General features: G+C 29.4%; 3 protein-coding genes across 5 annotated transcripts; 1 reads left to right on the forward strand and 2 right to left on the reverse strand.

The window, feature by feature from the left end:
- Positions 1 to 62: 62 nt before the first annotated feature.
- Positions 63 to 10,170, reverse strand: LOC117205418 (V-type proton ATPase subunit C). 3 transcript variants are annotated; one of them, XM_033443785.1, is made up of 9 exons: positions 9,889 to 10,170; positions 8,584 to 8,905; positions 5,904 to 6,482; positions 2,401 to 2,587; positions 2,189 to 2,287; positions 1,904 to 2,112; positions 1,609 to 1,753; positions 1,397 to 1,541; positions 63 to 1,296 (listed from the first exon to the last, which is right to left on the reverse strand). In XM_033443785.1, the coding sequence occupies exons 2-9, from the start codon at positions 8,867 to 8,869 to the stop codon at positions 1,201 to 1,203; spliced, it is 1,746 nt and encodes a 581-aa protein (XP_033299676.1). In that variant the 5' UTR covers positions 8,870 to 8,905; positions 9,889 to 10,170; the 3' UTR covers positions 63 to 1,200. The 3 variants fall into 3 exon arrangements, with proteins under 3 accessions (XP_033299676.1, XP_033299677.1, XP_033299678.1); XM_033443786.1 differs by lacking the exon at positions 9,889 to 10,170 and adding an exon at positions 9,197 to 9,452; XM_033443787.1 differs by lacking the exon at positions 5,904 to 6,482 and having other exon boundaries at positions 9,889 to 10,138.
- Positions 10,171 to 10,526: 356 nt separating this feature from the next.
- Positions 10,527 to 11,955, forward strand: LOC117205424 (replication termination factor 2). Its single transcript, XM_033443794.1, has 3 exons — positions 10,527 to 10,781; positions 10,956 to 11,339; positions 11,412 to 11,955. The coding sequence occupies exons 1-3, from the start codon at positions 10,713 to 10,715 to the stop codon at positions 11,811 to 11,813; spliced, it is 855 nt and encodes a 284-aa protein (XP_033299685.1). The 5' UTR covers positions 10,527 to 10,712; the 3' UTR covers positions 11,814 to 11,955.
- Positions 11,956 to 12,458: 503 nt separating this feature from the next.
- LOC117205413 (membrane-bound transcription factor site-1 protease) lies at positions 12,459 to 17,622 on the reverse strand. Its single transcript, XM_033443777.1, has 14 exons — positions 17,335 to 17,622; positions 16,495 to 17,033; positions 16,268 to 16,399; positions 15,973 to 16,182; positions 15,713 to 15,897; positions 15,348 to 15,639; positions 15,068 to 15,219; positions 14,686 to 14,966; positions 14,496 to 14,607; positions 14,159 to 14,417; positions 13,798 to 14,072; positions 13,411 to 13,700; positions 13,053 to 13,329; positions 12,459 to 12,977 (listed from the first exon to the last, which is right to left on the reverse strand). Exons 2-14 carry the CDS (start codon positions 17,017 to 17,019, stop codon positions 12,611 to 12,613), a joined length of 3,357 nt encoding a protein of 1,118 aa, XP_033299668.1. The 5' UTR covers positions 17,020 to 17,033; positions 17,335 to 17,622; the 3' UTR covers positions 12,459 to 12,610.
- Between the last annotated feature and the right edge of the window lie 87 nt (positions 17,623 to 17,709).

Here is a 17,709-nt window from a genome sequence, read left to right on the forward strand (position 1 = left end):
GATATTCAAAGTAATATTGCAAAGCATAGTTTCTATACATAAAGTATTTATAATACAACCTGTTTAAACAATATGCACCATAGCGATTCCGTATATTACTTTTCATTTTTGTGCAGCCTTCAAATCAATATTTAATACTTCAATTGTATTTATTATAAAATGAAAAGCTTTATATATCATTAAAACTTGAAAGATAATGTTAATAATAATACTTCAAGAGTTCCACTAATGTTTTGCAGTTTTATAGTTTTTAATAAGTAACATTGATACATTAGCATGTATCTGGTACACTCTGCATTGTTAAAACATTAGTTTTTAATATTAGTGAAATAAATTTACAGTATCTTAACACTTCAATAACACTTATTTTACTAGTTGTCGCATAATACAATATGCATTATGAAGACCTATTGAATGAACATGGTAAAAGCATTTGAATCAAAACAGATATTATGACATATGTCTTGTAACAAGATGCACTTTCTTCTTTATAACAATATTCACAATGGTCTTAATTTTATAAGCAATACATAACATAATACAATTCTACATTGCAGAATTTCTATTCTGGCACAATATATTTTTTGCTCTTCATGTAGTACTATATAAAATAGGTTGTGCTATATTTAATTGTGAGAATTTTGGTACATTTATACAGGCATTTTACGCAGAATGTGATTATTATGGTTGTTAATATTTAATATATTCAATTTTGTTTAAAGCTGCAAATTTAAAGTATATAATCATATTATGAATCTCATTTGTACTAATGTCTTTTGTTCAATCAAATATAGCCTGTTTAAAAAAAAAAAAGAAAATTTGAAAGATGTATTCAAATTCGTCTGCTAAAATTTATACAAATGATTGTGCATTCTATTATGCATAGTTTATATTAAGCTAATATCAAAGTACATACATCTCTCCAGGCATTTTGATGTACTATAAAAATATCAGTTTTGAGTAAATATTTGATATACTCCTGGAAGTGAATCAATAATAATTACATTTACATTGAAAATCAAGATCGTAGCAAAGTTTTAAAAAATGCAATATATTGTAGTTCATGTAAACAGAAATGATCATAGTTCATATAAACTACTTTGTACGCACCTGCTTTAAGTACCTGGAGATATGGAAGTATGTTTTATGTAAATGAAAGGATATTTAAAATATAAGAAAATAGACTCATCACTTCAATAATTAGACCTTATTGTCAACCATATCTACGTTGATTTTATAATACACATAAGGGAAATAGTCATTTTGGCCAAAACCTAACCCTGGTATATCCACGCTCTGTTTGAACATACAAATAGGAAAAAGATATTAGGTAATACGTGACAGAATTTTTATAAAGAAATCGAAGTAAATCTATTATTAAAACGTTACAACTTACATCTTGATTTCCTTGTGCACCAGACGATGTTGTAGCAGAGGAATCTAAATGAGCGTAATGCTGGTTCAGAACATCACGTAAACGCCTCGCACATTTTTTATGAGGATGCAATAATATCGCTTGAAAATTTACAGGTAATCCATACCTAATAAGTCATAATTTAATCGATATATGATTATATGTAACCTTTGTAATATCAAATGATTATTTACCTTAGGACAGATTCTACAAATACGCGCAAAGCTTTAACATGAATCCATGCACAAAAACACTCACTAAAGTTAACTTTTAACCAACGTACAAGAGGCCCAAATTGTTTCTTTTTATCTGTTACCAATTTTGTTATCTCATTTTTTCCTATAACATATTTTAATAAATTTCATAATTGTAAATAATATTAATGTCTCTACTATAAAACTAAAAATTGTATAAACTAATTTATATGTAAATAAAAAGAAAGTATTTGTTATAAATAGAAATAGAAGTTTGTAACAAGATATTAGGTACCTGCTGCTAATTCCTCTTCATTATATGTAAAATCACGAACAATGAACTTCTTTTCACGTGCGTGTAATTTAAATTCATCGATAACTTTTTTGAACAAAGTAACAGTAAATAATCCATACTCAACATCTTGAGCGATGAGTTGTGTGGTACGTGGTACTATCATTTTTGTTAATTTTTCATATCCACTATGCCACTCCTGGAAATTTGCTCTAAACATTTCATAGAAAAAATTTTGTATCATCTAAAGAAATAGCAGCAATTATAAAATTTGTTAAGTAAGTTTACCTTGGGACGATTACAAGCAAAGTAGTTAAATATTCGCTATCCAAGATAAAGTGTTCCTTCTTCACTAAATCTGCCAAATTTCTTGTTAATAAGCTTCCTCTATATAATAACAATTATCTTCCTTAAATAACTTTCAAGATATAAAAATCTTAAATAAAATCAACAATAATTTACATATATGAAATGTTGGGCAATAAAAAGTTGTAACTTACGTTTGCTTCTTTTCAAGATTTTGTAAACTTCCTTTCAAATTATTATATGTTGTAGATTTAGTTTTAAGATCAGCATCGATTTGACCCACTTGTTTACTGATAATGTCAGCAATATTTCTCAATGATTGCTTGATAGGATACTTTGCCATATCCCACTGGAATCGAGTTATATATGATGGTAGATCACCTAGTAAATTTAAAATGTTAGTGTAATTGTTCTGCGAGATAACCATCTTCATTTTCTATATAAATATTCAAACAGAGCTTGGTACAATTTTGAAAATGTGGAATCATAAGTAACATGCAATGTTTAAATTACATGTAGTATAATTAATGCTTAAGTGTGTTTATAAATGGAATACTGAATATATTTTTAATGATTTGATAAAGTTTATAAGCTGGAAATGATAAAGCTCTGTTGAATTGTAGATATATTGTACAAATGCAGAAATATATCTGTAACATCTAATTTTATCAACTATAATATTTATATTTTTCATTTTTACATATTTTTTCACACATTTTTATTATATTTTTATGTTCATAAGAAAAGTGGTAAAAAATTCTAAACCTTTCTTTAAAGAAAATAATATTACTTCTACTTACATTATGTTTCTTTTATGCTAGTTAAAAAAAAGAAAAGAAAATTATAAGTCTGCATGTGTACAATAAAATTATGCATATGAGTACATCTGAGTATCTAATTAAATTAATTTTAGCTGAACCACAATTAAAATAATTTTGTAGATTGACTCTGTGATAAGGAGAGTATTGATAATAATAAGATAACAGAGAAAGACTGTTTCTACTAAACTCATTTTTTGATTCTAGTACGCTCCTTACTTATTATTAGCGTTACAAGAATAAGCGAGACATTAACAAAAATACAGCATGCAAACATTAATGTATAGAAGCATTTTATGTTATCAATTCTTTCTTATTGTAAAATTCATTTTATTTAAGTAAAGTTGATCTTTCTTTTTAATACATAACATTTTTAAGTAGACATTAGCTCAAATTAATTAATTTATATATCTGTAATGAAAAAGAATTACTCGTAAATCACGTTTGAATGAATCGTGAAGTTTTATAATTAAGTAGTTCCAGCTAGTCCCTTTAATTCAATGTTGTAAGATTTGTTTCACTGCAATTTCTTTTTTATTATCAATAAAAAGAAACTTTTTGACAAAATATTCATTCAAACAAAATTTATGATAACTCTGTAACTACTGATGGATTTTGAACTATGTTATCATGTCCTTTCATGAAACTGTCAATGGATAATTTTTTATGAATAAGCACACACGCACGCATGCACGCATACGCATGTACACTTGTTTCATTAGAGTATGAATACAGTGAAAACTACTGAAATATGATGATCATTGATGCTATATAAATAGTTTATATCTTTTAATTATTATTTTCAAGATATCATGTTTGATTTGTGTATATTAGAGACCTAAATGGTGTAGCATGAACAATAGTAACATAGACATAGTATACGGCTAAACTAAGATATTTAAGCATTTCATGCCAACTGTTTATGAAGTATTTTATAAAAGTTGATCAGTAGGATGTTCTCTGTGATACGGATAACTTGTAGTGTTGAAGGGTACTGAGCACCATACTGTCATTAAAATTTATCTTATCATGCGAAACAGTATGTTGTAAGTCCATGTACCGATCGATAAGTGTTTTAAAACTTTTATTAATTGTGTGTCATCTGTAGTCTGTGCTAACGTCCATAATACATATGAGTACATGTATTATAGTTTGTGCAATAGTCTTTCTATGAAAATTATAGAAAGTAATGGTTTGAAAGCATGTAAAAGCTAGGTATAGGAAAATGCTAAAAAATGTATTGAAAGAAATAAAGTTATTACTAAGATTGTGTAACTGTGTTTTAAATATAGCATACTTCTTATAATTGTTCTTAAACCATACTTTAGTCTGTATTTATAACATGAATTTTAAATCCACAAGATTTTCTGATTCACAACCATAAATTTTAATTTTAATAATGGTATACATAAATTATTTAAGTAACTTAATGTAATGACAAAATAATTACATCAGACCAACTTATTATACTAACACATTGTAACTTTCCTTTTTTTTTGTATATGAGTAATCTCTAGTAAATTTAGTATTTATTTAAACATGTATCTTTTAAAAATAATACATAAAAAATGTTATACCTAGGAAAATTGAAACAAAGTATGGTATAAAAGAACATGAAGTAAAGAAGTTATAAAAAAGAAGCAGTTAAAATGTAAGAAAAATAAGGTTGATAATGATTGAGGTAATATACTATGTGTTCATTCATTCGTCCACAGCACCTGGAACAATTGATTGAATGATTTCTAAAAAATATTAATCAAATAGAACATTCTCATATCATTAAAAATGAATTTTAACACAAAATTAGATAGTCCCTTGTGTTTTGTACTTGTTCACCACTAGGACGCAGGAGTGAAAAAGAACTAGCTAAGAACTTAAAACAAACTAGAGCATTTTCCGAAAAATAAACTTTAAGAATGTACGCACATTTGCTGCAATTAAAATGTGCTAGAACATGGGCAGCTGTCTTTGTTATCTTCCAATTTTTTAATTCCTGCGTGCACAAGAAATATTGTAGAAATATCACCGAGGAAATTACTGTGGTACAACACAAAATATTTGATATACTAGGCTTCTGTATTTTGAATCACAAGCTAAGTAAACTAAGCCAAGTATCTTTTTCCTTTTGGTACTGTCTCACTTGGTGTATGCTGTAAGCATTCGAGAGAGATTGTCATGACTTTTATAATGTGCTTTAATATTCTTTCTTTTTTTCTTTTTTTTTTATTAAATTGTCAAAGTATATACAAATATGTAACATATATTTAGTCACTAATACAAAGAAAATTATGTCTTTTGAATAATGCAAATTTAATTATAAGAGAGTGTAGAAAATTTATTACAGTGACAAAAAATAAAAAATAAAATATGTAATAAGCAATGCTTTCTCATTTGACATAGCACATTAACATTTAAGAAGATTTGAAATAATTTATTACATTGGAGGCAAGATTTGGCATAAAATATTTTAGCATTACAAACATTGCATATATGTAGTGCAGAGTTGTGCAGAATTGACACTGAAGGAAATGCGCACTAGGATCATAAAGACGCTTTCAATATATAGTGACTGGGAAAAACTGAAACAACGTGAGTTTCAATTATTCTTGTTCTTTTTCCTCTAAGCAAAAGCTGCATGCGAAGATCATTGTTTCAAAACTTTCAATACTATGAAATGACAACCTCTCTCTCTTTCTTTCTCTCTCTCTCTCACTTTCTTTCTCTCCTATATCTACCTCCAAAGGAGATAAGACAAGACAAGAATCGGTCGCTAAACGGGCGAATCACGAGGTGCACAGGAAAGTAGGTTTGAACAAGTCTCGCAGCTATGTTGGGAGAAAAGGTTCGACGGGTTGACCTGGCGGTGATAGGACGGGTACCTGGATTGGGCAAATTGCCGCTATGGTCTTGGTCTTGGTCTTGGTCGTTGTTTTGGTCCGCATCGTCTTCGTCGTCGTCATTGCCGAGCGATTTACGATTGGAGGTAGATCGATCTGCTTTCTCAGTAGTCCGATGACGTGTCGCCGACTGCCATCTGGTCTCTCCTTCACTGCTACAGTTTGATGAAAGGGAAAGACTCGGACTCGTGGGAGTAGGACTAGGAATAGGTGTGGAAGAGGTAGAAGCAGCGCACCAATGCGCATGGTAGCATGAATATGCTGATAAAGGATCATTTGATGATCTGACATCACAGATGCCTTGAGGACTATATGATGATTTCTTTTCGGTTTCGGAAGGATGATTGTGATGTTTATGACTATGATGATGCTCGTGATGATGATGACGCTGGTGATGATGCTGACCTAAACAGGCGGCTGGTTCTGGTTCACATTTCTCCGATTCCTTCCACTGCTTGTGATGCTCCTTTGAAGACTTGTGTGATGGGGTGACGGGGGTGTTTGGCGGGGTGTCCGGACCCCCTTCGGGGCTCGAGCTCTCCCCATCCACTGACGTTTGACCTATCCATTACAGCCCAGTCCCAATCTCCGCGCGATTTTTCTTACGTCTCGTTCAACTATTATTGCGTCCTACGCAAATGCCTAACGACAATGCTGTCGAAACTCAATCAAAATAACTCAAAAAAAAGAAAAGAGAAGTCACGGAGTATTTAGCGCATAGACAACCTCTCTATTTCATTAAAAATTTAATTACGGACTTTAATAAATGGATAGTTTTACACATCATAAATGAATGTTAATTTTTATTATTTCACTAGTGAGTGTACATATTAAGAGCATCGCGTTTACATTTGTAACAAAAGAAACTAGTGAGATATGCAGTTTTTACTAAAAAAAATAGTAAGTTAGATCTATATTTAAATAATTGTATTTATAAAAACTATGCACCTCATGATTACAATATTCAGTTATTAATAAGATTACTATACTTGCTAAAAATTTGTTGATTCCTATTTTTTTCGTTACTACATTTTGCAAATAAAGTACCATCTAGATCTTAAAGGAAGATTTCCGTTAAATACTCCGAAATGGCAAAAGCAACAAAAGAATGAAAGAAAGAAAAAACGAAAACAAAAGGTAAACAAGACATAATCAAAATGAATAAAGGAACTGAAGACAAAATGAGCAAATTATATGCAATAATGTCAACTTAAATTGCAAATGATTAATAATGCCAAGGGTATAAAATAACTGAAGAAAAAAGGAAAAGAATCCTTGTAATAACTAATTCGAGCTTGGTGACCACAGTAACCCAAGCAACTCCTTGCGTCCTTTGTAAATTTTTAATAAAAAATGTGGTCTATATCTCTAAATCATTGTATATTTGAAATATTTCTTCTACATATATTTCAATATATGATGATACTGCATGTTTGTGTATTAAAATTTTTTGTAGCTTTATACATCTTTGATGGTGCACATGTATGAGCATTTGTTAATAAAATAATAAGGTAGGGAAATAGGGTTAATGTGGTCCAAATTAAACAAAGCAAGCCAAGCAACACCATAAATATGAGAAAATATTTGTTATAAATAATAAAATAAATGAATTCTAATCTAATTATAGTAATAAGCATTCTACAGATATGTAAATCATATGCCAAAATATGATGTGTACCATCATATCTTGTACATTAACTAAAATTCTTAATTTCTTAATAAAATAAAAAATTGGAAAAGGTAAAGAAAAGAAACACTGATTTTATGCACTTAAGTAATAATCATACTGACTATAACAGATTGACATAGACTATGTTACTCATAAAAATAAATATGCATATAATTTTGAATGTTTTTCTTTCAAGGATAATTGTTCAAATTACTTGATTGTTTATTTATTATATAGAATTTAGAATATTTTACATTCAAACAAACATTTTAATATATTACAGGAAAACCTTTTATAATACAGATTTTTCCAACTAAATGTTGAAAAGTTTAATAAAAAAGATATATGGTACATATCATATTTAAGAATGTTAATTACTGTGTGCTATAGCCACAAGTATTTTGCCTGCATATTATCCTCAATAAAAAAACATGTCTATTAAGACAATTTGTAAAAAAATAATATTGTTGTTATTTGATTATTAGCGTACACAGACAAAATTTTGTTTCCATCTATCAATCTATTAATGTAGGGTACTGAGGAGAAGGATCAAAGACTCTAATCGTGCTATTATTATTATTATCAATGAATAAATTAAAATTTTTAGAAAATCAACTGATACATGTTTAAGATCATTGTTAAAGAAAAATTCTAAGTTGTGTGCATGTTTTGTGTTGTGTATAGTATTCATTGATGTCTTTGCCAACCAATATTATTTTATTGTTAAAACATCATACACAAAAAATCGATCGATACCTGTTTGTAAGGATCCAAAAAGATAAAATACCATGATATAATAATATAATACCAATATTTTGATAAATCTTTAATATTGAAGCATTCTATTTGAAGCAACATTGGATAGAAAGTTGATAATTTTGAATCCTTGACTTTTTCAATAATCTGTTCTCTTATATCAAAGAATAGATTATATATAAATTTAAATTATAGAGCAAATTTTAAAAACATAAACACACCAATATTTGTACTCACTATTGTTAGCCAAAAGATTTTCATGTAGCTTGTCTCTCTGATCTTCTAAAACTTCTCCTAGGTATGTTGCCACCTTGCGTGTTACTTGTTCAACATAAGCATCAAGTTTTCCTAGATCATCTGATAAGCCAACCAATTGGTCCAATGTTCCCACCTTTAAATCTGGGATATGAAATTTGTAGTTGACTGACAAAGAATGTTGTTTTGATGTCAAATTGTTCATGGTTTCCCATGTCTGTTGACATGTTTTATCTCCAGGTGCGGATATTAACCAATATTCTGTCATTTTGGATAATGTTCCAATGTAGATGACTTAGTATGTCTGAAAATTTATATTGTAGGAATATTATGTACTTCATTCACGTAAATTGTCATATTTTATAGTGTTATATACCTATTTATTTGCACTATATTTTGTATAGCAAATTTTATTCAATCTTTTAACATTTCTCAAATATATAAACATCAAATAATTTTCTATATATTTATTCAAATCTCTATAGAAATATTAGAGTGGTATTTTGTATTAAAATAATTGTATAATTTATCTATGATAAATACATTTTTGAGATGAGAATTGGCTGTAGAAAAAAATAATTTTGTCAACAATCACCTGTTTGTCTATCAAACGTAGCTAATCTATCAAATTAACATTATAATTCTACGAGTATTGTCCATGGATTCGTTACTTATTCGTGTATAAATAAATGGTGGTGCAAAATTCAGAATTCTAAACAATTGAAACATTTGCAAAGCTTTGAAAAATGAAATAAAAAAAGGGGGTGTGGCACAACATATTTCTTTCACTGTAGTATTATATTATGTAATTAGGCGCGCTTTCCACGTGACATATACTAAGTGCAAGAATGGCGCGCCGAACTTACAGAACGATCAATATATGGAAATGACAAGTGTTCATAAAATTACAAAAGAGATAGTCTTAAATTGATAGGACTATACAAAATGTTTAGTGCAAAGTCGAGCTTATCATTGAGATGACTTAATGGCGTCCACTATTAAACCAGTATAAAATCGATAATACAATAGATCTGATCGTTTTCATAAAAAGTACGTCGTACATTAAATTTCGAACAATCTGGAAGCTTAATATCAATCAATATAATGAACACACAATATATTGCATTGAGTGGCTCAAAAACAAGTATCACAATCTTAATATTATATTTGACAATAATCTTCAATTTCTTCTTAATCGTAAAACATGGGTTAAAAGCACTTTCTATTTAATCATAATTTATTGATCATTGATTTATTTTAAACGCGAAACAAATTGCTTCTACTTACCCCAGATATTTCAATTTGTACCTTTGCTTGAAAAACACGGTAGATGCTTGAATTTCTCTAGAAATTTAAAACATTCGCTGTTCTGATCACTCAGTCGTCGAAACTATATCAGAAACCATTGTGACCTCACGTGATGACAATTGTGTGCTGCTGTCTTACGACCCGCCCGGCAACTAAAGCATAAACTAAAAGAATCATCAGCTGATTTGGAACCAGAGATGAGTAGAGAGATTGCCAATGAGCATGGGAGAAATTCAATCAAATTACGCTTCACGAATTACTGCCTCTAGCGGTTAAACAGCGGAACTATACGCACACTCCGATGCTTTTGGTTGGATGCGAGAAATGTGCATATGCACAGCGAGAGGTCTCATCTATTTCACACTTATTTATTAGTACTTATCTCTGGTTGAGATACCATAAACTGTATACCGTATCCAGTGTTATATATTAGTACTTTTTGCTAATAATATCACTATTAAAATCTGTATCACTACATCTCATTAATATACACGTATATGCCTTTCTAACAACGATGTCTCTAGCGATAGTGATGGCCAGAGGAACTAATCACTACTCACACTACCTAATAATCGTCACAGTACAAATACACCAATAGGATAGAGGTGCGTCATCAAAACACGGAATACCCTTATATTACACTAGAGAGGAAATTTTCTCTCTGATTACACCTTACACCGTGCTTTTGACATTGTGGCAAAGAGGAGACTGTTGGTTGCCGTATAGTCCATAACAGCATTTGACACAGATCAGCTTAGGATTAAAGATCGTAATCGTATTTTTGATTTAGTCTACGATATATCATGGGTTGCGATGGTGGAACTATTCCTCGCAGAGATGAACTCGTAAGAGTCAAAAAGAAACCAGAACAGGTAATTTTCTACGTAATACTATCTATGTAATAAGGTTTATTATATATCATCCATTTACTAAAAGAATGACATATATAAAACATCATCAATTTTAGTTTACAAAAATTAATTCCTTATCATACTGTGTATCTAACTGAAATAAAATTATATATAATTATTTATAATCAATTGCAGAAAGATAAGGAAGCAGAGCTAGCATTTAAGTGGAGACACTGTACAATTAAACAATTACCATTACAGCCACCAGTTGTTGGTTGTGCTTTAGGTCGTCTTTATAGTAAAGAATCTGTATTAGAAGGCCTCCTTGATCGAAATACTCTTCCAGAATCAGCACAACATATTAAAACTTTGAAAGACATAAAAAACTTAAATTTAACATCTAATCCGGCATTTGAGGGTAACAAAGCAAAAAAAGGAGATTGTTATATTGATGAAAGAAAGAGTCCATATATTTGTCCACTTATTGGACTAGAAATGAATGGAAAGTATAAATTCTGCTTTTTATGGTCATGTGGCTGTGTAATGAGTGAAAGAGCACTTAAGGAAGTCAGAAGTAAGGTAGGCAGTTTTATTATAAGTATAATAATTAAAAGAAACATATTGAGATTTTTATGTTATAATGTATTTCAGATATGTCATCAATGTCAACAGCCTTTTACTGAAACAGATATTGTTATTATAAATGCAGAAGGTGATGATCTTAAATTAATGGAAGAAAATATGACCCAACGAAAAACAGCTCAGAAAAGATCTAAGAAACAGAAACATAATGAAGATAATCAAATGCAAGATGTTAAACAAGAGGAAGTACCAAAGAAAAAAATGAGAAAAGAGGAGAAAAATGGTACTGTGAAGGTCAATAGTAATAGGACTGAAGCTGAAGATCCAGCATATAAAAAAGTTAAAGATAATTACAGTGTTGCTAAAGATCCCAAAGCATCAGAAGTATTCAAAAGTATTTTTACAACTCATAAATCTGCAGCAGAACAAGATAGGGCACATTGGGTCACATATAATCCATTTTATAATTAAAATATAATTTTAATGTAAATGTTCTAAAAGTAATTAATATTATGTTTATATAAAAAATATTATACTTAAAATTCGTTGCAAACACATTGTAAACATTGAAATCGTTTCTGTGTCATTAATTAAATAGCTTTGTATATAAAAACAGTTTTATTTATGGAATTTTTGTAGCCTATGTTACGAAGTAGCAACATTTTTAAGCTAATAATATTATATTATTACTTGTTTGTAACAAAAATGGATGATGATGTCATTATACAAAATCTAATAATTATTATAACCACAAGTTAATAATAAGTTGATAATACATTTTTTATATATATATATATATTTGTTAACCTAAAGTAAATGATTGTTCTATTAATTAAAATATTAAAATATTTGAAAAAATATAAACATATAAAATATGTCAATATTGAATCTAAAATGATGTTTTTATAATTTATCGTGCAAATTTATATTTACTTTATTCCATGCATTTTACTAATATATTTTAATGTATGTATATTTTTATATGTAAAGTATTTGTATTTTCCTTATTTTTATTTTTCATTTATATGCTTAATAAACGAAATAATAGGGTAATCTTTCATTTTATACCTGTATATCAACAGAAACTTGCGCTATAAAAAATTAATCAACAACACATAAAATTTATCAAAATAATTTATGTAACTTTTAGATTTATGTTGAGTACTATATATTTAAAGGCACATAATATAGTTTGTTATATTTTTAAGCGTTTACCACAGATAATTGAACATTATCTTGCATTAGTTGAAGGTATGTCAAATACACAGTCACATTTGAGGCACTCTGCGTAGAGAAATTGTTTGAATAACTCTGCGTAATCTACCGACTGTTCGTTTTCTTCGAGAATGCCTTTTTGTTATTAAGCAATTCCATCGATTTAATAAGTAAAAAAAAATACTTGCTACCATTATTATTCCTCCCATGTAACTCCACTTACTTGTAAGTATTATACCATTATCTTGATCATTTTGTTTTAATTCATCAATATTATTTCGATCTGCGTGATGTAATGTAGGAATATTTGCACCTCCAACACGTCTTCTAAGCCATAATGGACTTGAATCTTGTAGAACTGGATTTATAGCAACTATTGTGTCTCCAACAGACAATAGTTTTTGAGGCTTATAAAGATTTCTGAAATAAAATTAAAGTCATACTGTAATGTACTTATTTATCGAATGAAATTTAATAACATTTATAATAACTTACAAAGGGACAGATTCGTTTAAAGGTTTTGGAATAGCAGGAGTAATAGTAGGACAAGATGGAAGTGGTCTAATATGACCAGCATTAGTATTTTCAGGCAGTAATACTTTACTATGACGTTTCAAATAACTTCCTTCCATACGTTGCGGTAATTCATTACTGTCTAAAATACTAGACTTCTCAAGAACTTTTGCCTTAGTTTGACTTTCGTCTGTAAAAACAGTTGCGATATGTCCCGTTGTTGTATATTCCAGTATAGCATCAAGCATCCAAAAACAAGCTAAAAAATAACATTTAGTTTTAATTGAAGAATAAAAAATAATATAATTACTAAGTTGAAGATTTCATGAAAGAAACGTACGTTTTTGTAAATGGCTGTCATCGATACAATTTGAATCCCCATATACTACAATTCTACCTGATACAATTTTTGCTTGGTCTTTCATATTATTTTTTTCCACATTTTCTTTCCCCATTATCTCGTTGTTACTGTAATTGTCATTATACAGTTCTTTCATATTTACATAACCGTTGGTTTGAAAAAGTCCAAGAATTGGCACTGGGATTGTAGATCTTGATTCTGATTCAAGCAAAAGTTCCTGCCCTTGATCATGTAATTCTGCATAAAGAATAACTCCGTCCTTTGGAAATCTTGATAAATGTAAAAAATATATTTTATCTCATTATTAAAGTCAATATATATATAACAATTTAAACAGTTAGCTATGATATTTATTATATCACATACCGAGTGATTGTAGTACCAGAAGCAAAAGTAACAGGTGGATGTTGACCAAGAGTAAATTGACCATTGCGTACTTGGTCACCAAATGCAATTCCCCAGTTAGGATATAGTAAATCATTCAAGGCTGGCACATTTGCACCTCCTGTATCTGGTATCCACCATTGCCGAGTATTTTCATCATAAAATTTCACTTTCCTCATAACAGTGACATTATACCAATCTGCAAATATGACTACAGAAAGACCTTCTTCTTCTACATCTTTCCTTAATTTAGCTACCTGAAACATAGTTTTTTGTAAATTTTAAATTAATTAAACATTACCAGAAAACGTTATTGAACATTATATAACATGTATAATATTACCTCTTCAGGAAAAAACTCTTCTTCACTATCGACAATGAGTAAGGTACCATAATTTTTGGCATTAAAACAAGTGAATGGAGCACCAAGTACCTCTAAATAATAACCAGCATTACGTAAATGCTGATACATATCTTTAAAGTTAGTATGAATATGGTCACCGTTCCAATCAAGTGGGTCATTTTTCACACGCAAATCATCTCGCGGGAAGTATCCGGGAGGATAACGCAGATTGTGAAATTGATCCCATAGGATACGTTTACTATTAAGGAAATGTTATTCAATTATAGTTGTATATCAAAATTCTATACTATAACTAAAACTTCTTTCTTATACTTACTGATGGGGAGGTGTAGGAATAACTTTTGCTTTTAAGGGTAATTCTATTTTAGATTGTCTTACTTTTTCTTCTCCATCACTCGGCGGTGACTCAATTGTAACCGATATATGACCTATTTATAGAATTAAATTCTAACATAATAATATTATAGAGTATTATTTAATATATTAGAAATAGAAGTAATTTCAACCTTGTGCTATGCCTTGCCAACCACGAGCTGATGGTGGAACTGTTATAGCAACTGCTAACCATCCAGACCATGGCCAAAGAACATCACTATAAGTTACTGATACATCGATTCGCTCACCGTTACCATTGCCGGTATACGGATGCCATACAAGCTCTGTTACATGACCAGATACTCCCAAACCATTTATTATAGTTATATTTACAATTGTAGGCATACCAGTATGATATACAGCTTGTGTACAGTATGGCCACATATACTGACATTCAGTTAAGTCTATATAACTAATAATGTGCATCATAGTTTATGTATCATATTATACACCATTTTATAGATCATAATTAATATTAAAATAATGAGCTGTATAATATAAGAAAATAATTACCTTGGGCTTAGTGTAGCGATAGGTGTATATGAACGTAGAAAATGAAATGCTCGTAAAAGATCTAGCTTTCCAGCACCTTGTTCAAACATTCCAACTCCCGATAAACGACGCGCAGAAGTAAGTAATGCTTGTTTCATACTTGCTGGAGTAATCTAAAATAATTAAAATAATAATTTTGTCATTAAACATTTATCTATATTTATTTATAGAAGAGATAAATGTACAAGAAGATAAAGATTTGATATATAGATTTGATATATAAGATTTGATATATAATTACTCTTTGTTTAACAGATCCATCTGCTTGTACAAACCCACTGGCTAAAAGTGCTACAGCTCCAGCAACAACAGGGCTAGCAACAGAAGTTCCAGATAAGGTTCTACAACCTGCTTGTAATGCAGAACCTCGTACTCCTGATCCATATGTAACTAAATCAGGTTTTACTCTCCCATATCCTGATGGTAACTCCCATGTAGTCATACCACGTGATGAAAATCTTGCTATTTGATCCTCCCAGTTGATTCCACCTACTCCAATGACATCCATCTGATCCGCAGGATTATTTAGGGTGCTATATTAAATGAGATTCCATTTATTGGTGTATTATAAAATTTAGAGAAATAAATATAGAAAAAATTCCTTACCCATATAAAGGTCCATCATTACCAATAGCAGAAACCATAATTACACCATTTGCTGTTAATTCCCATACTTTATCAACGAATGGATGATCCATAAAATCTGGTCCTCCAATACTAAGATTCAGTACAGTAACTTTTGTAAGAATAGCATAATTGAATGCATCTAAAAACCACGATGTGTATGATACCTGTGAAAAGCAAGGATGTTCTGATGTATCAAGTTAAGTGAAAAGTAGATATACCGAATATAATGATAAACATACCTGAGTATTAGTAAAAACACGAAATATGTGAAGTTCAGCATCAGGTGCAAAACCAAGACAATCTATACAAGATGATGCAATAACTCCAGCTACAAATGTCCCATGACCTAAACCATCTTCTAGTGTTTTTTCATTTGTCCAATTTGAACGTTCTTTAATTTTTTTAAAATGTGGGTGACTAGCTGCTAGTCCAGTATCAAATATTGCTACCTAATAATAATTATTATGTATATAATAAATATTATTTCAATTTATCCAATTTCTTAAAACCTATATCCCAAACGAAAATACCCACCTTGACTCCATTTCCAGTAACACCCATACTCCACAAAGCATCAGCTTGAAGTATACTTGTAATTTGTCTTGGTATAGCTCTTAATAATCTACGTGATGTGTGACGATTGGTTGATTGCCAAAACTGATTGTTCTAAAATTCAATATAAGTCACAATAAATAAAATTATTATTGATTATTATCTTGATTATACAAATTAAAATTAAAATGTCCAATATAAAAACTCACATAATTGTTAATTTTTCTTTTGAAATTTTTGTATTCTAGAAAATCTGCATCCTCTGATGCGTTGATGAACTTTAAACTTCTTTGTACAAGTCTTTGAGGAGTTACTCTTCTAATGAGAGGATGATCAGTCAAAGCACTAAGACCATTATGTTTATCTGTTTCTTCTAAGAGAACAACATCAAAATCACTTGGATAATTGCTAGCCAAGTTGTCACGAAATAAAATTTTCCACTTATGAATACCAGATGAATTCAATGCAGCTTTTATGTAATTTTCACGTGTATGTGGTTTATAATAGCCTTTAAATGCAACAATGTATTCATTTTCAACAATTCTGCTAGTAAAATGGACTTTTACTTGTTCAGGGCTATTGCCATGGCATGGTAATTTAGGTACATTATTAAGTTCAGAGTTTACAGAATTGTTTTTTTCTAATAAACAATTTACTTGATTACGAGATGATCGAATCACAATATTAAGTAGTAATAATAAAGAGACATATAGCCAACATGTATGTGGCTTCATACTATTAATATCAGCTGAAAAATACATAAGAAAATTAATATCATATATCACATATAATTGTTAAATAAGGAAATAAATATTCAAAATATAGAATCATCTACTTCTGATATAATATAATTTAGAATAAATTATTTTAAAGTGATATTGGAGAACAACAAAAGAAACTTTCTTTTTAAATTTTAATAATAAACTACTACATTTCTATTTATATTTGAACGTTAAAATAAAAAATATTAAAATAACTTGTAATCAATTCTGTTTATATAAATGTAATTGAGATTACAATTCATGCATATTGTACTTTATAAAACTTACATGTAGTAGAGAGACATAATTTATTAAATTGTATTTTCTCTGCCCATGCTTTTTTTTTCAACGTTTCGAGCAATAATAAGATAATATAATAATTTCTTATTTAATGTTTAAGAAATCTAAAAATGACATATACAGATGTTTTTTTATTGTTAAAAATCTTGTTTTGATGTCATAACCTCAACATTCTTAAAATAAAAATCCATTTCAAATGAAATATCAAAGTATTCGCAACATACATTTTCGTTTAATGTTTTTACGTCCCTTACTTCTCTATATTACAACTCATATACTCTATTATATATAAATTGTGCCAACAAATAACGGACAAGCAAATCATAATGCAGTTTACTATCGTATTGTTTACAGAACTTCACA

The sequence above is a fragment of the Bombus bifarius genome, unplaced genomic scaffold, assembly GCF_011952205.1.
Source record: "Bombus bifarius isolate JDL3187 unplaced genomic scaffold, Bbif_JDL3187 scf7180000007990, whole genome shotgun sequence".
Lineage (NCBI taxonomy): Eukaryota > Metazoa > Arthropoda > Insecta > Hymenoptera > Apidae > Bombus > Bombus bifarius.

Coding starts and splice junctions, on each gene's coding strand:
- LOC117205413 (XM_033443777.1), bottom strand. CDS start 17,019: ATGAAGCCACATACATGTTGGCTATATGTCTCTTTATTATTACTACTT. Junction 15,640..15,712: donor AATGATGGACCTTTATATGG/GTAAGGAATTTT, acceptor CATTTAATATAG/CACCCTAAATAATCCTGCGG. Junction 14,967..15,067: donor ATCGCTACACTAAGCCCAAG/GTAATTATTTTC, acceptor GCACATTATTAG/TTATATAGACTTAACTGAAT.
- LOC117205418 (XM_033443785.1), bottom strand. CDS start 8,869: ATGACAGAATATTGGTTAATATCCGCACCTGGAGATAAAACATGTCAA. Junction 2,588..5,903: donor CGGCAATTTGCCCAATCCAG/GTACCCGTCCTA, acceptor TAAATTTACTAG/GTGATCTACCATCATATATA. Junction 1,542..1,608: donor TTTGTAGAATCTGTCCTAAG/GTAAATAATCAT, acceptor ATGACTTATTAG/GTATGGATTACCTGTAAATT.
- LOC117205424 (XM_033443794.1), top strand. CDS start 10,713: ATGGGTTGCGATGGTGGAACTATTCCTCGCAGAGATGAACTCGTAAGA. Junction 10,782..10,955: donor TCAAAAAGAAACCAGAACAG/GTAATTTTCTAC, acceptor AATCAATTGCAG/AAAGATAAGGAAGCAGAGCT. Junction 11,340..11,411: donor TTAAGGAAGTCAGAAGTAAG/GTAGGCAGTTTT, acceptor AATGTATTTCAG/ATATGTCATCAATGTCAACA.